This window comes from Oncorhynchus tshawytscha, linkage group LG05, assembly GCF_018296145.1.
Source record: "Oncorhynchus tshawytscha isolate Ot180627B linkage group LG05, Otsh_v2.0, whole genome shotgun sequence".
NCBI classification, from domain to species: Eukaryota; Metazoa; Chordata; class Actinopteri; order Salmoniformes; family Salmonidae; genus Oncorhynchus; species Oncorhynchus tshawytscha.
Window position 1 is genome coordinate 82,408,592 of NC_056433.1, and position 25,743 is coordinate 82,434,334.

At 43.7% G+C, this 25,743-nt stretch overlaps 1 protein-coding gene across 2 annotated transcripts in view; it reads right to left on the minus strand.

The window, feature by feature from the left end:
* Window positions 1-3,631: 3,631 nt before the first annotated feature.
* Window positions 3,632-25,743, minus strand: part of anos1b (anosmin 1b) — a 206,998-nt gene continuing 184,886 nt past the window's right edge. For both annotated transcript variants that reach the window (XM_042322531.1, XM_042322532.1), the window contains exons 8-14: window positions 21,880-22,015; window positions 14,300-14,485; window positions 9,931-10,025; window positions 6,120-6,291; window positions 5,638-5,867; window positions 5,404-5,545; window positions 3,632-4,219 (exon numbers count right to left, since the gene is read on the minus strand). In XM_042322531.1, coding sequence (XP_042178465.1) covers window positions 5,405-5,545; window positions 5,638-5,867; window positions 6,120-6,291; window positions 9,931-10,025; window positions 14,300-14,485; window positions 21,880-22,015 — 960 coding nt within the window. In that variant the 3' untranslated portion in view covers window positions 3,632-4,219; window position 5,404. The remainder of the gene's footprint in view (window positions 4,220-5,403; window positions 5,546-5,637; window positions 5,868-6,119; window positions 6,292-9,930; window positions 10,026-14,299; window positions 14,486-21,879; window positions 22,016-25,743) is intronic.

The window sequence follows — 25,743 nt, forward strand, 5'->3', positions numbered from 1 at the left end:
ACTCTGGCTAAAATACCTATTCCATCTGAATTATTTTTTTTTTTTAAGTAACGTACAATTGACATAAGAAACCCTTTGAATGTACTGATGTCTGTGGGGACTTTCAGCCGTTTCTAGAGTCCTCACCTTAGCTGCCTCATTATTACTTTCTTTATTCATGTATTATTTGTTTTGCGTTGAATAATTGATTTTCTAGCATTGAATGTGAAGGTCATTCTGTTTCTTTTTTGTTGTTGTTAATCATTGAAGCTAATACCAGTGGACGGGGGGGGGTGTTCATGTGTTGGGGAGGGAAGCTTTTTGCATAATGTGCTCCCATGAAGCATAGTGTTTTGTGTAGATTGAAGGAATAACGGGGCATTAACTGTTTCATATTTAGCTGATTTTGTTAAATTATTTTTAAAAATGCTAATAAATATATTGTATAATATGTTGTGAATGTAATGTTTTTAAAATGTATAACTGCCTTAATTTTGCTGGACCACAGGAAGAGTAGCTGCTGCCTTGGCAGGAACTAATGGGGAACCATAATAAACCCCAGGAAGAGTAGCTGCTGCCTTGGCAGGAACTAATGGGGAACCATAATAAACCCCAGGAAGAGTAGCTGCTGCCTTGGCAGGAACTAATGGGGAACCATAATAAACCCCAGGAAGAGTAGCTGCTGCCTTGGCAGGAACTAATGGGGAACCATAATAAACCCCAGGAAGAGTAGCTGCTGCCTTGGCAGGAACTAATGGGGAACCATAATAAACCCCAGGAAGAGTAGCTGCTGCCTTGGCAGGAACTAATGGGGAACCATAATAAACCCCAGGAAGAGTAGCTGCTGCCTTGGCAGGAACTAATGGGGAACCATAATAAACCCCAGGAAGAGTAGCTGCTGCCTTGGCAGGAACTAATGGGGAACCATAATAAACCTCAGGAAGAGAAGCTGCTGCCTTGGCAGGAACTAATGGGGATCCATAATAAACCCCAGGAAGAGTAGCTACTGCCTTGGCAGGAAACAATGGGGAGCCATAATAAATACAAATGTATTGGCCCGTACGCACTACCCTCTGTAGGGCAGTGTGGTCGAATGCCAAGCAGTTGCCATACCAAGCGGTGATGCAGCCAGTCAAGATGCTCTCAATGGTGCAGCTGTATAACTTTGGCCCATGCCAAAACATTTCAGCCTCCTGAGGGGGAATATGTGTTGTCGTACCCTCTTCACGACTGGGTTGGTGTGTTTGGACCATGATAGATCCTTAGTGATGTGGACACCGAGGAACTTGAAGCTCTTGACTCACTCCACTACAGCCCCGTCGATATGGATGGGGGCGTGCCCAGCCCCCCGGTTCCTGATGTCCACGATCAGCTCCTTTGTCCTGCTGATGTTGAGGGAGAGGTTGTTGTACTGGCACCACACTGCCAGGTCTCTGACCTCCCTATACAGTTGAAGTCGGAAGTTTACATACACCTTAGCCAAATACATTTAAACTCAGTTTTTCACAATTCCTGACATTTAATCCAAATAAAAATTCCCTGTCTTATGTCAGTTAGTATCACCACTTTATTTTAAGAATGTGAAATGTCAGAATAATAGTAGAGAGAATTATTTATTTCAGCTTTTATTTCTTTCATTCCCAGTGGGTCAGAAGTTTACATTCACTCAATTAGTATTTGGTAGCATTGCCTTTAAATTGTTTAACTTTGATCAAACATTTTGGGTAGCCTTCCACAAGTTTCCCACAATAAGTTGAGTGAATTCCTCCTGACAGAGCTGGTGTAACTGAGTCAGGTTTGTAGGCCTCCTTGCTCGCATACATGCTTTTTCAGTTCTGCCCACACATTTTTTATATGATTGAGGTCAGGGCTTTGTGATGGCCACTCCAATACCTTGACTTTGTTGTCCTTAAGCCATTTTGCCACAACTTTGGAAGTATGCTTGGGGTCATTGTCCATTTGGAAGACCCATTTGTGACCAAGCTTTAACTTCCTGACTGATGTATTGATGTTGCTTCAATATATCCACATCATTTTCCTCCCTCATGAGGAAAATTCCCCCCCCCTCATCCCTCATTTTCCTCCCTATTTTGTGAAGTGCACCAGTCCCTCCTGCAGCAAAGCACCCACACAACATGATGCTGCCACCCCCATGCTTCACGGTTGGGATGGTGTTCTAAGGCTTGCAAGCCTCCCCCTTTTTCCTCCAAACATAACGATGGTCATTATGGCCAAACAGTTCTATTTTTATTTAATCAGACCAGAGGACATTTCTCCAAAAAGTATGATCTTTGTCCCCATGTGTAGTTGCAAACCGTAGTCTGGCTTTTTTATAGCAGTTTTGGAGCAGTGGCTTCTTCCTTGCTGAACGGCCTTTCAGGTTATGTTGATATAGGACTCATTTTACTGTGGATATAGATACTTTTACCTGTTTCCTCTAGTATTTTCACAAGGTCCTTTGCTGTTGTTCTTGGATTGATTTGCACTTTTCGCACCAAAGTACGTTCATCTCTAGGAGACAGAATGCGTCTCCTTCCTGAGTGGTATACTTGCTTACTATTGTTTGTACAGATGAACGTGGTACCTTCAGGTGTTTGCAAATTGCTCCCAAGGATGAACCAGACTTGTGGAGGTCTACAATTTCCTTTCTGAGGTCTTGGCTGATTTCTTTTGTTTTTCCCATGATGTCAAGCAAAGAGGCACTGAGTTTAAAGGTAGGCCTTGAAATACATCCACAGGTACTCAAATGATGTCAATCGTCAAGCCTATCAGAAGCTTCTTAAAGCCATGACATCATTTTCTGGAATTTTCCAAGCTGTTTAAAGGCACAGTCAACTTAGTGTATGTAAACTTCTGACCCACTGAAATTGTGATACAGTGAAATAATCTGTCTGTAAACAATTGTTGGAAAAATTACTTGTGTCATGCACAAAGTAGATGTCCTAACCGACTTGACAAAACTAAAGTTTGTTAACAAGAAATTTGTGGAGTGGTTGAAAAATGAGTTTTAATGACTCCTAAGTGTATGTAAACTTCCGACTTCAAATGTCTCATCGTCGTTGGTGATCAGTCCTACCCCCGTCTTGTCGTCAGAAAACTACCCTTTCCTGCTGTCAAATGACCAAATCACCCTCTAGTGGCCTCATGGGTGGAACGTCATTAATATCTTTCATAATTTTAATAATATACTTTTTTTTTTTTTTTTTTACCTGCTGAAAATCAGGTGTTTCTATGTCAAACGCCTTTGTTATATTTCAGTCTTCTGTGAGGTGTGTGTGTGTGTGTGTGTGTGTGTATATATTGGGATGCAAACTCAAAATGGAATACATTTCAACACTATATCTGACATGGTACAGGTGTCTTCTTTTTTTAAGTAACATAACCATGTGTCTGAGGTGTATACTTTTGTTTCAAAGTAGATTTGTTTAAGACTACCCAGAAACACCAACCTTGTGACCTTGATTTAGCCCACTGCAGTAAAAAATGTATGAAGGTGTTGGAGTCGTGCACGGTCACGCAGTCGTGGGTGAACAGGGAGTACAGGAGGGGACTAAGCATGCACCCCTGAGGGGCCCCTGTGTTGAGGGTCAGCCCGAGGTCATTAAAACACCATATTATAATACTCTTGAATAAGCTCCAGGTCATTAAAACATCACATATTACAATACTCTTTAATTACAACACAATAAATAAAACTGGAACAACGATATATAACAGGGTTACATACATCAAAGTCACTGCTGGGGTTATCATATGCTTGAAATAATAACTTATAGCGCAATATTACAAAAATACTAAACTACAACAGGTTACAAACTGTTTTACGCCGGGCCATTTTACTTTCAGGAACATACTGTGTAGAGATCAATGAAAAACACAGACAGTTTGGTATGACTACATACATCAGTGCTATATATTTTTCTTTACGTGTGTAAATTATGATTACATTATACATGACTGAAAAGTATCATCTCTAAACATTAAACATACATGTATTGTAAGTGTAATGGCCATGGTATAGATTCACTTGATCTTTCAGGTAAAGGTGATTCGTTCATCATGCAATATATCTCTGTGTGATAAAGACAACAGAGAGCAGTGCAGCACTGGCACGGCATTGGTGTGTGTGTGTGTGTGTGTGTGTGTGTGTGTTTGTTTTAGTGGAGGTGGTGTTCTCAATACACACTACGGCGCTAGTGATGACGAGCAGCAGAGGACGAAGCACGTTGGGGGGAGGAGTCTGGAAAACAGAGAAAGGATGATTGGTGGGATCAGACAGGGGTTATATATGATTGAAGTAATCAGTGTAATTTAATGCAAATCAAACCAAACACTGGAACAGAAGTCAGATCCATTTCTACAATGACTCCCTGTTCTGTAGGTAAAGTACTAGGCTTGGCTGCAACACCTACAGCCCTGGCTGAAAGGAGTGTACTGTGTGCTACAGGTCAAACAGAGTCGTATTCCTTATATACGCAGACAGCTGATAACAACAAAATCCCTGTAGATTCACTTTTGACATTTTGCGATTAGTTGCACAGATTTGGGAGACCTCCATCTTCTATCAAAGTTGGACAAAAGCAGGCTCTTTCTGTTGAGGTACCAAAGCTTTGATTCTCCCTCTTCGCCTCCCTCTCTCTCCCAGTGGTCCCACAGTTCTCCTGGCGGTGTCCATCCTAACTGGGAGGTCTGGAACACCACACCAGGAGTGTCTCTGGGAGTCTCTCTCTCTCTCTCTGAGGAACTAACTATTTGTTCCAGAAACATCTAGCAGTCCAGGAACTCTAGAATTAGAACTAGAATATTTATTATAATTCTGACCTGCCAAGAACACTCAGACGGAGGGAGGGAGTGGAATTCAAATATCCTACTGGCGCAGAGCCAAATGTTCTCCAAGGCCATAGAACTAAGACAAAGTCCATTAGTTGTGAGAGAGAAGTGAGTGAAGTCCCGCTCACACTGCTGTGGTACTATTCATCACCATCACAGTACTCAAACTCACATGGAGAGAGTTCTGCTGTCGCCAGGTTTCCAATACCGAATACATTACTGAATCAATGACTCCAACTAGAAGATCTGTTCTCTCACACACTCCAACGAGTACTAACAACACACACACACACAACGCGGTATCTCTCTGGCTCTCTCTCTGGCTCTCTCTCTCTCTCTCTCTCTGGCTCTCTCTCTGGCTCTCTCTCTGGCTCTCTCTCTGGCTCTCTCTCGCCAACATGGTCCTGAGAGGCCAAACACCCTCTGAAAGGAAGTATGTGGGGATTTCAGAATGGTGTTATGTTTTGAGGAGTGCCAGTCAATTTTGTAAATGTTATTTTTACCCCGTAGACATTGGCTGTTTAGGAAACAGTGCTGTAGTGTGTCAGTGAGTAGTTTGTCTTTTGTTTACGATGTTAGGCCCTGCAGCAGTACCTCATAGCAGAGTGGTGTTGAGGGGAGGTGTATGGAGTGTCCTGGCCACTGAGAGGCCACTGCCACCTGCTGACAGCACCTGGACCTGTAGCTTATACACACTGTCTGGCTGCAGCCACTCCACTGTCAGAGAGCGCTGGTCCTGGTGGAGAACAGTACATGAGTACACAGGGAGGGAAATATAGGGATGGCTTACAGTCAGAGATGATCACACACACACACACTGGTTCTCACCGGGGCTACTATCTGTGTCTGAGAGATACGGGTGTCCTGTCCTCCCGTTGCCATGGTGCTAGAGGACACCTGCACCCAGGAGAACTGGAACCCTGCGATGGGCGTCTGCCCCGGTGCAGTCTGGGAGAGCTGCCAGCGGAACAGGCCCTGCAGGGAACCGTTGACCGTGTGGAACTCTGCAGTCAGCTTCTCAGGACGCAGTACCACCTTCTTGGACACCAGGGGGCCCTCTGACACAGGAAAACCCACATTTACACATCGTTACTAAATAATAATTTTGACCCATAATATATCTACAGTTAGTACAAGGGCCTAAATATTTCAAAGGTCATAGAATCATAGATACAACGTAGATAATTGTCATTGAGAGTAAGAAGCTGTGCAGAAATAGTGCATTCACACTCCTCCTGATACTCAATCAGTCTGTCAGATATTCACTTTCTTCATGCTGTGTGTTACGGCATGTGTGGCGCTTGGGATACCTTCTCTGGCACAGGGCAAGGCCTTGCCCCCTCTCGCCATGACCGCAGAACAAGGTGGGGTCGTTACCGCAGTAACAGCTTCTGACCTCTGATCCCCCTCTGGTGCGACGAGCGCCACAGCGATCCGGTACTTACAGGCGAACAGCAGCCCAGTGATAACATAATGTGTTCCCTGAGAGGAGAAACGAGGAGTGAGGTGAAGAAAAGAGACGACAGGAGCAATTATCAAACAGCACAGCGGTGAGAAGTGAAAGACATATTTTTTATTTAACTAGGCAAATGAGTTAAGAACACATTCTTATTTACAATGACGGCCTACCGTGGAACAGTGGGTTAACTGCCTTGTTCAGGGGCAGTACGACAGATGTTTACCTTGTCAGCTCGGGGATTCAATCCAGAAACCTTTCGGTTACTGGCCCAACCCTCTAACCACTAGGCTACCTGCCACCCTTGAGAGATAGGCTGGAGAGAGATAGGGGAGAGCGAGAGATAAAGAGATAGGGGAGAGATAGCTCGGAGAGAGACAGAGAGACACCCATACAAAAAGGGAGGGAGTGGAATCTAAATATCCTACTGGCGCAGAGCCAAACGTTCTCCAAGGCCATAGAACCAAGACAAAGTCCATTAGTTGTGAGAGAGAAGTGAGTGAAGTCCCGCTCACACTGCTGTGGTACTATTCATCACCATCACAGTACTCAAACTCACACGGAGAGAGTTCTGCTGGGGGGAGAGACAGAGAGAGAGATGAGAGGGAGAGAGATCGATGATGATCTGGGGGAGGGCCAAGGAGGGCCTACAGCAGCATCTAGATCTTCTGCACAGATTCTGTCAGACCTGGGCCCTGACAGTAAATCGCATTAAGACAAAAATACTGGTGTTCCAAAAAAGGTCCAGTTGCCAGGACAACAAATACAAATTCCATCTAGACATCGTTGCCCGAGAGCACACAAAAAAACTATACATACCTCGGCCTAAACATCAGCGCCACAGGTTACTTCCGCAACGCTGTGAACGAGCTGAGACATACCAATTAGGATGTGGCTGAAGATACTTGAATCAGTTATAGAATCCATTGCCCTTTATGGTTGTGAGTTCTGGGGTCCGCTCACCAACCAAGACTTCATCAAATGGAACAAACACCAAATTGAGACTCTGCATGCAGAATTCTGGCAGAATACCTGACCACTGTGACTGACCCAAAATTAAGGAAAGCTTTGACTATGTACAGACTCAGTGAGCATAGCCTTGCTATTGAGAAAGGCTGCCGTAGGCAGACCTGGCTCTCAACAGAAGACAGGCTATGTGCACACTACCCACAAAATGAGGTGGAAACTGAACTCCCTAACCTCCTGCCAAATGTATGACCATATTAGAGACACCTAATTTCCCTCAGATTACACACAACCACAAAGAATTCGAAAACGAATCCAATTTTGATCAACTCCCATATCTACTGGGTGAAATTCCACAGTGTGCCATCACAGCAGCAAGATTTGCGACCTGTTGCCACGAGAAAAGGGCAACCAGTGAAGAACAAACACCATTGTAAATACAACCCATATTTATGCTTATTTATTTTTCCTTTTGTACTATTTGCACATTGTCACAACAGTGTTTCTAGACATAATATGACATTTGAAATATCTTTATTCTTTTGGAACTTCTGTGAGTGTAATGTTTACTGTTAATTTTTGTTGTTTATTTCACTTTTGTTTATTATCTATTTCACTTGCTTTGGCAATGTTAACATATGTTTCCCCTGACAATAAAGCCCGTAGATAGATAGAGGAGAGAGAGTGAGAGCAGAAAAGTTGAACAACTGAACAACTCTACATCAGCCAGTCAGCCAGCCAACTCTGGTCTCAAGTGAGGGAAGAATGTGAAAGTCAGACAGGAACAAAAATATGATAAAAGAAGAGAGAAATTATGAAAGCCGAGCTGTGCGCCAGGGTGTAATATTCGATCTCTGTAGCCCCTCTCATAAAGCGATGGCTCATACCTCTCACACAGTTCTAGTACACATACACAGCGCCCACCTCAGCCAGACCCCAGCCAGACCCCAGCCAGACCCCAGCCAGGCCCCAGCCAGACCACAGCCAGGCCCCAGCCAGACCTCAGCCAGACCCCAGCCAGGCCCCAGCCAGACCCCAGCCAGACCCCAGCCAGACCACAGCCAGGCCAGGCCCCAGCCAGACCACAGCCAGGCCCCAGCCAGGCCCCAGCCAGACCACAGCCAGGCCCCAGCCAGACCTCAGCCAGACCACAGTCAGGCCCCAGCCAGACCCCAGCCAGACCACAGCCAGGCCCCAGCCAGGCCCCAGCCAGACCACAGCCAGGCCCCAGCCAGACCACAGCTAGGCCCCAGCCAGACCTCAGCCAGACCACAGCCAGGCCCCAGCCAGACCCCAGCCAGACCACAGCCAGGCCCCAGCCAGGACTCAGCCAGGCCCCAGCCAGACCCCAGCCAGACCACAGCCAGGCCCCAGCCAGATCTGCTTTGGCTCATTTTTATGATCAGCCAGACCCCAGCCAGACCACAGCCAGGCCCCAGCCAGGACTCAGCCAGACCCCAGCCAGACCACAGCCAGGCCCCAGCCAGGACTCAGCCAGGACTCAGCCAGGGTAGCTGATGACGGATGCAGTGGGAGAGATAGCTAGCTACAGCTCTCTGGTCTTGGCTGCAGCTCCGCTTTCTGACACAGATCTGCTTTGGCTCATTTTTATGATGAAGAAGTTAGTGTCCACTCCAGCTGAGGGACTGTTTACTAATATGACTCATCCAATAGTCCCAGTCTGTGGAGAAGCTGAGGGACTGTTTATTAATGACTCATCCAATAGTCCCACACTATGGAGAAGCTGAGGGACTGTTTATTAATGACTCATCCAATACTCCCACACTGTGGAGAAGCTGAGGGACTGTTTATTAATATGACTCATCCAATAGTCCCACACTGTGGAGAAGCTGAGGGACTGTTTATTAATGACTCATCCAATAGTTCCACACTGTGGAGAAGCTGAGGGACTGTTTATTAATGACTCATCCAATAGTCCCACACTGTGGAGAAGCTGGGGGACTGTTTATTAATGACTCATCCAATAGTCCCACACTGTGGAGAAGCTGAGGGACTGTTTATTAATGACTCATCCAATAGTTCCACACTGAGGGACTGTTTATTAGAAATAGTCTGAGGAAGCTGACTGTTTATTAATGACTCATCCAATAGTCCCACACTGTGGAGAAGCTGAGGGACTGTTTATTAATGACTCATCCAATAGTCCCAGACTGTGGAGAAGCTGAGGGACTGTTTATTAATGATTCATCCAATAGTCCCACACTGTGGAGAAGCTGAGGGACTGTTTATTAATGACTGATCCAATAGTCCCACACTGTGGAGAAGCTGAGGGACTGTTTATTAATGACTCATCCAATAGTCCCAGACTGTGGAGAAGCTGAGGGACTGTTTATTAATGACTCATCCAATAGTCCCAGACTGTGGAGAAGCTGAGGGACTGTTTATTAATGACTCATCCAATAGTCCCACACTGTGGAGAAGCTGAGGGACCGTTTATTAATGACTGATCCAATAGTCCCACACTGTGGAGAAGCTAAGGGACTGTTTATTCATGACTCATCCAATAGTCCCACACTATGGAGAAGCTGGGGGATATAACGTAGCAGTTTTAGTTGGCAAACCCAAATGGACAAATTCAATATAAAACAGTGTTGGAATCTTTCACAGTATCAGCCAACAGCCATCTGGCCTAACGAAGTTGTGGAAATGCTGTTCTATTCTGTAGCTCTGAAACTCACCTGCACAGTGGCTTTTTTCTCTGTCTGGCTGACGTTGCTGGCACATACATGAGGATACCACCTCAGGACGTATGTAGTGGAGTCCTTATAGGTTTCTGGAACACAGAAGGTGGACACAGTGTTATGATGCTATAGACCAAGAGGGCTGAAGAGAAACATATTGACAGATGAATTGCTAACACTATTAGCACGTCACCAGAGCGCTTTGGCCTTCAACCACACACTCTTCTCCTGTATCCAGGCAACATCACATCTTTCACCAGATCCATCTCTACATCATCTCCAGGTTGACGACGTTGAACCCCAGACGAGCCTCTCTCTCCCTCTCTTTCTCTTTCTACCCACCCTCCCCCTTCTTCTTTCACCAGATCCATCTCTACATCATCTCCAGGTTGACGACGTTGAACCCCAGACGAGCCTCTCTCTCCCTCTCTTTCTCTTTCTACCCACCCTCCCCCTTCTTCTTTCACCAGATCCATCTCTCCATCATCTCCAGGTTGAACCCCAGATGAACCCCATTCTCTCTCTCTCCCTCTCTTTCTCTTTCTACCCACCCTCCCCCTTCTTCTTTCTCCAGATCCATCTCTCCATGAACTCTGTTGAACTCTGATGAACATCTCTCTCTCTCTTTCTCTTACTTTCCTTTGTCTCTGTCTCTGTCTAACTGTCTGTCTCTCTGTCTCTGTCTCTGTCTCTGTCTCTGTCTCTGTCTCACACACACACACACACACACACACACACACACACACACACACACACACACACACACACACATATACATCTGCTCCCGGTTATGTTCCCAGATTGATGTTATTAAATCTGTCCTCGTGCTCCTCATTCTCTCTCAGGCAGATTTACGGAGCACAACGTCAGCTCCATCGCCATTACCTCGCCAAACACACTATTTTAAGACTTTGCTTACGGAGCATATTTGAAATGTGCTTTGTGAGAAACAGTGTTTATTGGAAACACTCAAAGACGAACAAGCACACAGCAATGTATCTGGCTGTGGACTGTAGTCTGTTGTACAGTGAGGAGAGTCTGGGGTTTCTCTGGCTGGACTGTAGTCTGTTGTACAGTGAGGAGAGTCTGGGGTTTCTCTGGCTGGACTGTAGTCTGTTGTACAGTGAGGAGAGTCTGGGGTTTCTCTGTCTGGCTCCTCACACCTCTACTGGGAGTCTGTTTACTCAGCTGCTACAGTATGTGGTGTCTCTATTCTAAAGAAACAAATAGTTGTTGTACCAACACATATGACTGTTATATCAAGATATTAGTCTTATATCACATGACTGTTATAGCAACATATGACTGTTATATCAACATATGACTGTTATATCAACATATGACTGTTATTTATTTATTTCACCTTTATTTAACCAGGTAGGCAAGTTGAGAACAAGTTCTCATTTACAATTGCGACCTGGCCAAGATAAAGCAAAGCAGTTCGACAGATACAACGACACAGAGTTACACATGGAGTAAAACAAACATACAGTCAATAATACAGTATAAACAAGTCTATATACGATGTGAGCAAATGAGGTGAGATAAGGGAGGTAAAGGCAAAAAAAGGCCATGGTGGCAAAGTAAATACAATATAGCAAGTAAAACACTGGAATGGTAGATTTGCAATGGAAAAATGTGCAAAGTAGAAATAAAAATAATGGGGTGCAAAGGAAAAAATAAATAAATAAATTAAATACAGTAGGGAAAGAGGTAGTTGTTTGGGCTAAATTATAGGTGGGCTATGTACAGGTGCAGTAATCTGTGAGCTGCTCTGACAGTTGGTGCTTAAAGCTAGTGAGGGAGATAAGTGTTTCCAGTTTCAGAGATTTTTGTAGTTCGTTCCAGTCATTGGCAGCAGAGAACTGGAAGGAGAGGCGGCCAAAGAAAGAATTGGTTTTGGGGGTGACTAGAGAGATATACCTGCTGGAGCGTGTGCTACAGTTGGGAGATGCTATGGTGACCAGCGAGCTGAGATAAGGGGGGACTTTACCTAGCAGGGTCTTGTAGATGACATGGAGCCAGTGGGTTTGGCGACGAGTATGAAGCGAGGGCCAGCCAACGAGAGCGTACAGGTCGCAATGGTGGGTAGTATATGGGGCTTTGGTGACAAAACGGATTGCACTGTGATAGACTGCATCCAATTTGTTGAGTAGGGTATTGGAGGCTATTTTGTAAATGACATCACCAAAGTCGAGGATTGGTAGGATGGTCAGTTTTACAAGGGTATGTTTGGCAGCATGAGTGAAGGATGCTTTGTTGCGAAATAGGAAGCCAATTCTAGATTTAACTTTGGATTGGAGATGTTTGATATGGGTCTGGAAGGAGAGTTTACAGTCTAACCAGACACCTAAGTATTTGTAGTTGTCCACGTATTCTAAGTCAGAGCCGTCCAGAGTAGTGATGTTGGACAGGCGGGCAGGTGCAGGTAGCGATCGGTTGAAGAGCATGCATTTAGTTTTACTTGTATTTAAGAGCAATTGGAGGCCACGGAAGGAGAGTTGTATGGCATTGAAGCTTGCCTGGAGGGTAGTTAACACAGTGTCCAAAGAAGGGCCAGAAGTATACAGAATGGTGTCGTCTGCATAAAGGTGGATCAGAGACTCACCAGCAGCAAGAGCGACCTCATTGATGTATACAGAGAAGAGAGTCGGTCCAAGAATTGAACCCTGTGGCACCCCCATAGAGACTGCCAGAGGTCCGGACAGCAGACCCTCCGATTTGACAAACTGAACTCTATCAGAGAAGTAGTTGGTGAACCAGGCGAGGCAATCATTTGAGAAACCAAGGCTGTCGAGTCTGCCGATGAGGATGTGGTGATTGACAGAGTCGAAAGCCTTGGCCAGATCAATGAATACGGCTGCACAGTAATGTTTCTTATCGATGGCGGTTAAGATATCGTTTATGACCTTGAGCGTGGCTGAGGTGCACCCATGACCAGCTCTGAAACCAGATTGCATAGCAGAGAAGGTATGGTGAGATTCTAAATGGTCGGTAATCTGTTTGTTGACTTGGCTTTCGAAGACCTTAGAAAGGCATGGTAGGATAGATATAGGTCTGTAGCAGTTTGGGTCAAGAGTGTCCCCCCCTTTGAAGAGGGGGATGACCACAGCTGCTTTCCAATCTTTGGGAATCTCAGACGACACGAAAGAGAGGTTGAACAGGCTAGTAATAGGGGTGGCAACAATTTCGGCAGATCATTTTAGAAAGAAAGGGTCCAGATTGTCTAGCCCGGCTGATTTGTAGGGGTCCAGATTTTGCAGCTCTTTCAGAACATCAGCTGAACGGATTTGGGAGAAGGAGAAATGGGGAAGGCTTGGGCGAGTTGCTGTGGGGGTGCAGTGCTGTTGACCGGGGTAGGAGTAGCCAGGTGGAAAGCATGGCCAGCCGTAGAAAAATGCTTATTGAAATTCTCAATTATGGTGGATTTATCAGTGGTGACAGTGTTTCCTATCTTCAGTGCAGTGGGCAGCTGGGAGGAGGTGTTCTTATTCTCCATGGACTTTACAGTGTCCCAGAACCTTTTTGAGTTAGTGTTGCAGGAAGCAAATTTCTGCTTGAAAAAGCTAGCCTTGGCTTTTCTAACTGCCTGTGTATAATGGTTTCTAGCTTCCCTGAACAGCTGCATATCACGGGGCTGTTCGATGCTAATGCAGAACGCCATAGGATGTTTTTGTGTTGGTTAAGGGCAGTCAGGTCTGGGGAGAACCAAGGGCTATATCTGTTCCTGGTTCTAAATTTCTTGAATGGGGCATGTTTATTTAAGATGGTTAGGAAGGCATTTAAAAAAAATATCCAGGCATGCTCTACTGACGGGATGAGATCAATATCCTTCCTGGATACCCTGGCCAGGTCGATTAGAAAGGCCTGCTCGCTGAAGTGTTTCAGGGAGCGTTTGACAGTGATGAGTGGAGGTCGTTTGACCGCTGACCCATTACGGATGCAGGCAAGGAGGCAGTGATCGCTGAGATCTTGGTTGAAGACAGCAGAGGTGTATTTAGAGGGCAAGTTGGTTAGGATGATATCTATGAGGGTGCCCATGTTTACGGGTTTGGGGTGGTACCTGGTACATTCATTGATAATTTGTGTGAGATTGAGGGCATCAAGTTTAGATTGTAGGACGGCTGGGGTGTTAAGCATGTTCCAGTTTAGGTCGCCTAGCAGCACGAGCTCTGATAAATAATAAACATTGGAGACTAAATATAGTTTACATGTTGTCAACAATCTAAGCCAACCTCATCTGTTTTGACCCATGACCCCTGCTTGGGGATTCTTGTGGCTGTATTATCCAACGAGGAGAGGAGGAGTAGAGATGTGAAGTCATGCCTCTGTCTTTTTTTTGTGTCTTTCTTTTTGTACAACTTGCCTTGGTGCCGTCTCTTCCAGAAGACCTTAACCTGCAGCTGGTTGTTGTGGTAGTGAGGGGCAGCGGCTTCCAAGCGAAGGTTGTGGGGAGACGAAGGGTTGACCAGGTGAGGGGCGGAAGGGAGCTCGTTGGAGAACTGACCTTTAGTCTGCTCAGGACCAGGTGTGGCAGGTAAAGATGACAAACCTGAGAGAGAGAGAGAGAAAAAAACAGGTATTTTTACTATTTTCTACATTGTAGAATAATAGTGAAGATATCAAAACTATGAAACAACACATGTAATCTTGTAGTAACCAAAAATGTGTTAAACAAATCAAAAAATATTTGAGATTCTTCAAAGTAGCCACCTTTTGCCTTGATGACAGCTTTGCACACTATTGGCATTCTCTCAACCAGCTTCACCTGGAATGCTTTCCCAACAGTTATGTGGGAAGTGCTGAGCACTTTATTTAGTTACACATTTCAAATATGTACTGTCCAGAGATATTTTACCCCTGATCTTGATTTAAAAAATGACCATATCAGACATATGTTTTTAAAAGACAGTTGTATTTAATTGATAACATTAGTTTAAAACAAATTAAATAATAGGAGTAGGCTACACCATCAACATTTAGTTTTCCATTGATGCATGTCAGGTAAATTGCCATAGTAGATTTACTGTGGTAAACGAGGAATTACTTTATTTCAGTTGAAAGGAATGATCGTCAAATAGATAAATCACCTGTAGTCTGTTCATAAAGATCACCTGTAGTCTGTTCATAAAGATCACCCGTAGTCTGTTCATAAAGATCACCCGTAGTCTGTCCATAAAGATCACCCGTAGTCTGTTCATAAAGATCACCCGCACGCTGTTCATAAAGATCACCTGTAGTCTGTCCATCAAGATCACCCGTAGTCTGTTCATAAAGATCACCCGTAGTCTGTTCATAAAGATCACCCGTAGTCTGTTCATAAAGCAGGACTAAGTTGTTCCAGTGACAATACCAACCAGAGGGCGAAATAGTCTTGGCTGCAATCAAGAATATAAGATAACGGCATCCATAACCTCGGCATCTCTGGCCAATGTTGGTTGCAATTGAGATCAGCTGTGCGAGGTATTTTAGGGCATATCGATGGTTTAACGAGAGATCAGATGGCAATAATCTGGTGGCTTTCGAGGGTTAGAATTGGCCCGCTGTATTTTCCCCTCTGTCCCCTACTGTACAAGTAAAGAACCATTCCTCAGCACAGAGGGTCAACCGCTTTTCTATAAATATCTTTGATGTGTGAACTGCCATTCAAAGAGCCTTACTGCCAGCATAAAGAATAAGGCATGCATATCCATTAAGTAGGATTTTTACAATCGAAGTTGCGTTTTAAAGGCCACATGAGGGGGAAACCAGGTGCTGATAACGAGGGGAACACCCACTGGCATAACACACACCCCGCAAGGAATGGGGGGCCCCCAACTCTCCTCCAAAAATAGAAATACTTTCAAACCTGGAAATAAAGGATCACTCCAAAAAAGTGTTTCAAATTCTAATAACTGACAATACTGGATATTAACTGGAAAATGATCTTATGTAGCCCAATGTGACTTTAAATAATATTTATCACAAAACTGTAATTCCTAAAAGATGTTTCCAGAGATTTGGTTAACTCTGTCAGATTTGTCTAAAATCTTAAATTTAATCAGGAATGGTTTTTATTTGGGGATTTCTTTTCCCATATTTTACAAATGTTTGCATTTAACTTTTATTTTTACAGAGAAAAAATATGTCTGTTTTGAGACTCTGTGGTCAACTCCGTCACTGATGGAGTCAATATTGTTTTTGTTAATATTCAGCAAAAATATTTTAAGATCTAGATTGGGGCGACAGCGTAGCCTGGTGGTTAGAGCATTGGACTAGTAACCGGAAGGTTGCAAGTTCAAACCCCCGAGCTGACAAGGTACAAATCTGTCGTTCTGCCCCTGAACAGGCAGTTAACCCACTGTTCCTAGGCCGTCATTGAAAATAAGAATTTGTTCTTAACTGACTTGCCTAGTTAAATAAAGGTCAAATAAATCTATGGGATAATGTTTGCTTTGTAAATGTTCTTTTATGTTCTAAATCTAGAAAAACATGCCACATTGCTAATGAATTTCATAGTGCTATAAATGTTAGAATTAAACAATCAAGGCCATTAAGCACAGGTAACCTAGCAGGTTAAGAGCATTGGGCCAGTAACCGAAAGGTTGCTGGTTCGAAATCCCGAGCCGGCAAGGTGGAAAAATCTGCTGTATTGCCCTTGAGCAAGGCAGTTAACCCAATGTGGATGTAGATTTAAGGCATTCCCCCTCACCTCTCTGATTCAGAGGTGTTGTCCCTTTACATTGATATTATGTGAGATTGTCCCGTCTTTCAAGAATCCCTGAGCTCTAAAATAGCAACATTTTCTCTCAGCCTCATGGCAAAATGTGTAAAATAGTATAGTATAGTGTAGTTATACTGTATAGTATAGTGTAGTTATACTGTATAGTATAGTATAGTTATACTGTATAGCATAGTTATACTGTATAGTATAGTATAGTATAGTTATACTGTATAGTATAGTTATACCGTATATTATAGTATAGGTATAGTATAGTTATACTGTATAGTATAGTATAGTATAGTTACACTGTATAGTATAGTATAGTTATACTGTATAGTATAGTATAGTATAGTTATACTGTATAGTACAGTTATACTGTATAGTATAGTTATACTGTATTGTATAGTATAGTTATACTGTATTGTATAGTATAGTTATACTGTATAGTATAGTTATACTGTATAGTATAGTATAGTATAGTATAGTATAGTTATACTGTATAGTATAGTATAGGTATACTGTATAGTATAGTTATACAGTATAGTATAGTATAGTATAGTTATACTGTATAGTATAGTATAGTTATACTGTATAGTATAGTTATACTGTATAGTATGGTATAGTATAGTATAGTTATACTGTATAGTATAGTTATACTGTATAGTATAGTTATACTGTATAGTATAGTATAGTATAGTATAGTTATAATACTGCATATTTTGGGGGGTTAAGCCCAGACTTTGCCTTGGGGCCCCATGAAACTGAGCTACACCACTGGGAACACCAGGTGCTGATAAAAAATGAATGAAAAAAGTCAAGACGTATAAAGAATAAGCTGATTTACAGGAAAAATGATACTAATTGGGCCATAGGAAAATACCATGCATGTTTTAGTTACTTTATTAAAAATGGATTGGGCTCGCAGTATAACTAAGCCTGCCATTAAGAGTCTATGTAGGACTGACCAAAGTCAACAGGAAGCTGTGAGGGTTCCACCAAAGCCCCCATGGTGTTTGTGTGTGCGTGTGTGTGTGTGTGTGTGTGTGTGTGTGTGTGTGTGTGTGTGTGTGTGAGAGAGCGAGAGAGAGAGAGAGAGTCTGAAAATGCTTTTGCCAGAATTGTGGGGAAGATTTATGTAATCTAATAAAGGACAGAAACCACCACTGGAAAGAAAACACAGAATGTGGCGGATACTGGTGTGTGTGTGTGTTTGTGTGTGCACCCACCTAAAAGGCCAGGTTAAAGGTTAAATGGTACTCTCTGGGAGGGATCCCCAGGGCCCTCTCCAATTGATGACCTCCCAACCGTTGGGATGTCGATAAGCTCTGATCAACAGGACTGATACAAGCCAGGCCCTGGCTTCTGAGGGATAGGGTCATGTCTTTCAGCCTGGCCCCAGAGGGAAGTAGCCAGGTCAGGATAATGTCTTTCAGCCTGGCCCCCAGAGGGAAGGAGCCAGGTCAGGATAATGTCTTTCAGCCTGGCCCCAGAGGGAAGTAGCCAGGTCAGGATAATGTCTTTCAGCCTGGCCCACAGAAGGAAGTAGCCAGGTCAGGATAATGTCTTTCAGCCTTGCCCCCAGAGGGAAGTAGCCAGGTCAGGATAATGTCTTTCAGCCTGGCCCACAGAAGGAAGTAGCCAGGTCAGGATAATGTCTTTCAGACTGGCCCCAGAGGGAAGTAGCCAGGTCAGGATAATGTCTTTTAGCCTGGCCCACAGAGGGAAGTAGCCAGGTCAGGATTATGTCTTTCAGTCTGGCCCCCAGAGGGAAGTAGCCAGGTCAGGATAATGTCTTTCAGCCTGGCCCCCAGATGGAGGCAGCCAGGTCTGGATAATGTCTTTTAGCCTGGCCCACAGAGGGAAGTAGCCAGGTCAGGATTATGTCTTTCAGTCTGGCCCCCAGAGGGAAGTAGCCAGGTCAGGATAATGTCTTTCAGCCTGGCCCCCAGATGGAGGCAGCCAGGTCTGGCATAGCAGCAGGAAGATGGGAACATTTTGGGGGGTGGGGGCCCTATCATACCATGTAAAGGAACAACCTCGTAATAAAAAAATATATAGAGTGTACAGTGCCTTGCGAAAGTATTCGGCCCCCTTGAACTTTGCGACCTTTTGCCACATTTCAGGCTTCAAACATAAAGATATAAAACTGTATTTTTTGTGAAGAATCAACAACAAGTGGGACACAATCATGAAGTGGAACGACATTTATTGGATATTTCAAACTTTTTTAACAAATCAAAAACTGAAAAATTGGCAGTGCAAAATTATTCAGCCCCCTTAAGTTAATACTTTGTAGCGCCACCTTTTGCTGCGATTACAGCTGTAAGTCACTTGGGGTATGTCTCTATCAGTTTTGCACATTGAGAGACCGAAAATTTTTCCCATTCCTCCTTGCAAAACAGCTCGAGCTCAGTGAGGTTGGATGGAGAGCATTTGTGAACAGCAGTTTTCAGTTCTTTCCACAGATTCTCGATTGGATTCAGGTCTGGACTTTGACTTGGCCATTCTAACACCTGGATATGTTTATTTTTGAACCATTCCATTGTAGATTTTGCTTTATGTTTTGGATCATTGTCTTGTTGGAAGACAAATCTCCGTCCCAGTCTCAGGTCTTTTGCAGACTCCATCAGGTTTTCTTCCAGAATGGTCCTGTATTTGGCTCCATCCATCTTCCCATCAATTTTAACCATCTTCCCTGTCCCTGCTGAAGAAAAGCAGGCCCAAACCATGATGCTGCCACCACCATGTTTGACAGTGGGGATGGTGTGTTCAGGGTGATGAGCTGTGTTGCTTTTACGCCAAACATAACGTTTTGCATTGTTGCCAAAAAGTTCAATTTTGGTTTCATCTGACCGGAGCACCTTCTTCCACATGTTTGGTGTGTCTCCCAGGTGGCTTGTGGCAAACTTTAAACGACACTTTTTATGGATATCTTTAAGAAATGGCTTTCTTCTTGCCACTCTTCCATAAAGGCCAGATTTGTTCAATATACGACTGATTGTTGTCCTATGGACAGAGTCTCCCACCTCAGCTGTAGATCTCTGCAGTTCATCCAGAGTGATCATGGGCCTCTTGGCTGCATCTCTGATCAGTCTTCTCCTTGTATGAGCTGAAAGTTTAGAGGGACGGCCAGGTCTTGGTAGAGTTGCAGTGGTCTGATACTCCTTCCATTTCAATATTATCGCTTGCACAGTGCTCCTTGGGATGTTTAAAGCTTGGGAAATCTTTTTGTATCCAAATCCGGCTTTAAACTTCTTCACAACAGTATCTCGGACCTGCCTGGCGTGTTCCTTGTTCTTCATGATGCTCTCTGCGCTTTTAACGGACCTCTGAGACTATCACAGTGCAGGTGCATTTATACGGAGACTTGATTACACACAGGTGGATTGTATTTATCATCATTAGTCATTTAGGTCAACATTGGATCATTCAGAGATCCTCACTGAACTTCTGGAGAGAGTTTGCTGCACTGAAAGTAAAGGGGCTGAATAATTTTGCACGCCCAATTTTTCAGTTTTTGATTTGTTAAAAAGTTTGAAATATCCAATAAATGTCGTTCCACTTCATGATTGTGTCCCACTTGTTGTTGATTCTTCACAAAAAAATACTGTTTTATATCTTTATGTTTGAAGCCTGAAATGTGGCAAAAGGTCGCAAAGTTCAAGGGGGCCGAATACTTTCGCAAGGCACCGTATATCATAAAATGCAACCAACTGGATTTATGTCAACTCGGTCAGACACATTGTCCAACAGAGAAAGGGGATGCCTAGTCAGGTGCACGACAGCATGCATTCAACCAAAATGTGCCTTCCACATGAGTGGTAAAGGTTAATAGTTCACCTGTAGTTTGAGAGGTAAAGGTGAATAGTTTACCTGTAATTTGAGAGGTAAAGGTGAATTGTTTACCTGTAGTTTGAGAGGTAAAGGTGAATAGTTTACCTGTAGTTTGAGAGGTAAAGGTGAATTGTTTACCTGTAGTTTGAGAGGTAAAGGTGAATAGTTTACCTGTAGTTTGAGCGGTAAAGGTAGGGAGTTTACCTGTAGTTTGAGTGGTAAAGGCAGGGAGTTTACCTGTAGTTGAGCGGTAAAGGTGAGTAGTAAAGGTGACTACTTTACCTGTAGTTTGAGTGATAAAGGTGAGTTGTTTACCTGTAGTTTGAGTGGTAAAGGTAGGGAGTTTACCTGTAGTTGAGCGGTAAAGGTGAGTAGTAAAGGTGACTACTTTACCTGTAGTTTGAGTGATAAAGGCGAGTTGTTTACCTGTAGTTTGAGTGGTAAAGGCGAGTATTTTACCTGTAGTTTGAGTGGTAAAGGCGAGTAGTTTACCTGTAGTTTGAGTGGTAAAGGCGAGTAGTTTACCTGTAGTTTGAGTGGTAAAGGCAAGTAGTTTACCTGTAGTTTGAGTGGTAAAGGCGAGTAGTTTACCTGTAGTTTGAGTGGTAAAGGCGAGTAGTTTACCTGTAGTTTGAGTGGTAAAGGCGAGTAGTTTACCTGTAGTTTGAGTGGTAAAGGCAAGTAGTTTACCTGTAGTTTGAGTGGTAAAGGCGAGTAGTTTACCTGTAGTTTGAGTGGTAAAGGTAGGGAGTTTACCTGTAGTTGAGCGGTAAAGGCGAGTAGTTTACCTGTAGTTTGAGTGGTAAAGGCGAGTAGTTTACCTGTAGTTTGAGTGGTAAAGGTAGGGAGTTTACCTGTAGTTGAGCGGTAAAGGCGAGTAGTTTACCTGTAGTTTGAGTGGTAAAGGCGAGTAGTTTACCTGTAGTTTGAGTGGTAAAGGTAGGGAGTTTACCTGTAGTTGAGCGGTAAAGGCGAGTAGTTTACCTGTAGTTTGAGTGGTAAAGGCGAGTAGTTTACCTGTAGTTGAGTGGTAAAGGCGATTAGTTTACCTGTAGTTTGAGAGGTAAAGGTGAGTAGTTTACTTGTAGTTTGAGTAGTAAAGGTGTATTTACCTGTAATTTGAGTGGTAAAGGCGAGTAGTTTACCTGTAGTTTGAGAGGTAAAGGTGAGTAGTTTACCTGTAGTTTGAGAGGTAAAGGTGAGTAGTTTACCTGTAGTTTGAGAGGTAAAGGTGAGTAGTTTACCTGTAATTTGAGTGGTAAAGGCGAGTAGTTTACCTGTATTTTGAGAGGTAAAGGTGAGTAGTTTACCTGTAGTTTGAGAGGTAAAGGCGAGTAGTTTACCTGTATTTTGAGAGGTAAAGGTGAGTCGTTTACCTGTAGTTTGAGAGGTAAAGGCGAGTAGTGTACCTGTAGTTTTTGTGGTAAAGGTGAGCTGGGCACGGCCACTCTTCAGGCGTTTTTGTCCCCAGTAGGAGATGGCCTGGACCTGGATCAGGTAAGAGGTACCTGGCAGCAGACCTTGGAGATCCATCTCACACACAGCCTGACAGAGACACAGATAAAACACACACACAACATGGTCATTACAGTCACAGCACCATAGAAATCCTATTCAGTTCAAATAAGGAAATCAGTCAATTGAATTTTTTACATTTTTTTAGGCCTTAATCTATGGATTTCACATGACTTGGAATACAGACATGCATCTGTTGGTCACAGACACCTTAAAAAAAAGGGGTGTGTGGATCAGACAACCAGTCAGTATCTGCTGTGACCATTTACCTCATGCAGCACGACACATCTCCTTCACATAGAGTCCTTCACAATCAGGCTGTTGATTGTGGCTTGTGGAATGTTGTCCCACTCCTCTTCAATGGCTGTGAGACATAGCTGGGTATTGGTGGCAACTGGAACACGCTGTCACACACATCGATCCAGAGCATCCCAAACATGCTCAACGGGTGACATGTCTGGTGAGTATGCAGGCCATGGAAGAACTGGAACATTTTCAGCTCCCAGGAATTGTGTACAGATCCTTTGAGAATGGGGCCGTACATTATCATGCTGAAACATGAGGTGATGGCGGCAGATGAATGGCACGATAATGGGTCTCAGGATCATGTCAGAGTATCTTTGTGCATTCAAACTGCCTTTGATAGAATGCAATTGCGTTCACTGTCCATAGCTTATGCCTGCTCATAACATAACCCTACCACCACCCTGGGGCACTCTGTTCACAACGTTGACATCAGCAAACCGCTCGCCCACACGACGCCGTACACGTTGTCTGCCATCAGCCTGGTACAGTTAAAACCGGGATTCATCTGGGAAGAGCACACTTATCCAGCGTGCCAGTGGCCATCGAAGGTGAGCCAAACTGCAGTCAGGTCGAGACCCTGGTGAGGACGACGGGCACGCAGATGAGCTTCCCTGAGACGGTTTCTGCAGAAATGTTTTGGTTGTGCAAACCCACTGTTTCATCAGCTGTCCGGGTAACTTGTCTCACACGATCCCACAGGTGAAGAAGCCGGATGTGGAGGTCCTGGGCTGGCTTGGTTACACGTGGTCTGCGTTTTTGAGAGGCCGGTTGGACGTACAGTCAAATTCTCTAAATGTTGTTGGAGGTGGCTTATGGTAGAGAAATGAACATTCAATTCTCTGTCAAAAGCTCAGGTAAACATTCCTGCAGTTGGCATGCCAATTGCATGCTCCCGCAAAACTTGAGACATCTGTGGCATTGTGTTGTCCCAAACCTGCACATTTTAGTGACCTTTTATTGTCCCCAGCACAAGGTGTACCTGTGTAATGATCATGCTGTTTAATCAGCTTCTTGATATACCACACCTGTCAGGTGGATGGATTATCTTGGCAAAGGAGGAATGCTCACTAACAGGGATGTATAAACAAAATCGTGCACAACATTTTTGAGAAATATGCTTTTTTTGTGCACACGGAACATTTCTGGGATCTTTTATTTCAGGTCATGAAACATGGGAACAACACATTACATGTTACATGGGAACAACACATTACATGTTACATGGGAACAACACATTACATGTTACATGGGAACAACACATTACATGTTACATGGGAACAACACATTACATGTTACATGGGAACAACACATTACATGTTGCGTTTACATACTGAACAAAATTATAAACGCAACATGTAAAGTGTTGGTTCCATGAGATGAACAGACATGAACAGAGCCATTCAAGGCTGTCATCTATTCAAACTAATTCTTCCCCATAAACTCACGTCTAGCCAAAGCACTGATGACACAAAGCCTACATGAATCTAAAGGCCATGAATCTAAAGGCCATGAATCTAAAGAACATGAATCTAAAGGCCATGAATCTAAAGGCCATGAATCTAAAGGCCATGAATCTAAAGGACATGAATCTAAAGGCCATGAATCTAAAGGACATGAATCTAAAGGCCATGAATCTAAAGGCCATGAATCTAAAGGCCATGAATCTAAAGGTCATGAATCTAAAGGCCATGAATCTAAAGGCCATGAATCTAAAGGCCATGAATCTAAAGGCCATGAATCTAAAGGCCATGAATCTAAAGGCCATGAATCTAAAGGACATGAATCTAAAGAACATGAATCTAAAGGCCATGAATCTAAAGGCCATGAATCTAAAGGCCATGAATCTAAAGGCCATGAATCTAAAGGCCATGAATCTAAAGGCCATGAATCTAAAGGCCATGAATCTAAAGGCCATGAATCTAAAGGACATGAATCTAAAGGCCATGAATCTAAAGGCCATGAATCTAAAGGCCATGAATCTAAAGGCCATGAATCTAAAGGCCATGAATCTAAAGGACATGAATCTAAAGGACATGAATCTAAAGGCCATGAAGGCCATGAATTGTTCTTAGAAAGCACAGGTACATGTTACTATAACATGAATAACCTTACAGTGGTAGAACCCTATTCAGTCAGCTCATATACCATGGATGATGAAAAGGAATGAAGTTGTTTAACAGTATTGGACTGTGACTGGAACCAATGCTAGGTCTCCATTCGACACGGTTCCAAAGCAATGCCAGTAAGTCTTTTATGTGCCCAGTCTGACTGATGAAGGTTAGCCAGGTATGGTACAACGGATGGCAGTCGAGAATAACCTTTACAAAGGGTCAGATAAACTCTGTCTGCTTCTCACGACAGGCATCTTTATTCAAGAGAGGGACATCCATCATTCATCGTCTGTGGACTGTTTTTGGCCCGTTTTAAAATTATTCAGACATACTACCGCTCTGAGTGACCGCTAGAAGAGATCTTTGACTCTATCATCCTGATTGATCATCTCCACACACACACACACGCACACGCATGCACACACACACACACACACACACGCACACGCATGCACACACACACACACACACACACACACACACACACACACACACACACACACACACACACAGAGAGAGAGAGCTGTTTTCCATTATGTGTTTTGAGTGACAGCACATCAACATAAGGTTTAAAGTGTTCCTGACTGCTCATTTACCCTGCTTCATAGGTAGACACAACATGATAGATAGACAGGTAACAAGAGATACTAATGCAACACTGAGAGTTAAAAGTGTTTTTCCTTTATGTTTCCCTTCTGTGATGTGTACGGTCAAAGTGGGGTTGAGTATTTCCATAGCCCTGTCACAGGAGGTTGGTGGTACCTTAATAGGGGAGGACAAGCTCGTGATAATGTCTGGAGAGGAATCGGTGGAATGGTATCAAACACACGGTTTCTATGTGTCACATGGTTTCTATGTGTCACACGGTTTCTATGTGTCACACGGTTTCTGTGTGTCACACGGTTTCTATGTGTCACACGGTTTCTGTGTGTCACACGGTTTCTATGTGTCACACGGTTTCTATGTGTCACACGGTTTCTATGTGTCACATGGTTTCTATGTGTCACATGGTTTCTATGTGTCACATGGTTTCTATGTGTCACATGGTTTCTATGTGTCACATGGTTTCTGTGTGTCACACGGTTTCTGTGTGTCACACGGTTTCCATGTGTCACATGGTTTCTATGTGTCACATGGTTTATATGTGTCACATGGTTTCCATGTGTCACATGGTTTCTATGTGTCACATGGTTTCTATGTGTCACATGGTTTCTATGTGTCACATGGTTTCCATGGTTTCCATGGTTTCTATGTGTTTGATGCCATTCCATTGGCTCTGTTCCAGACATTATTATGAGCCGTCCTCCCCTCAGCAGAAGCCTATGTATAGCCAAAACATAC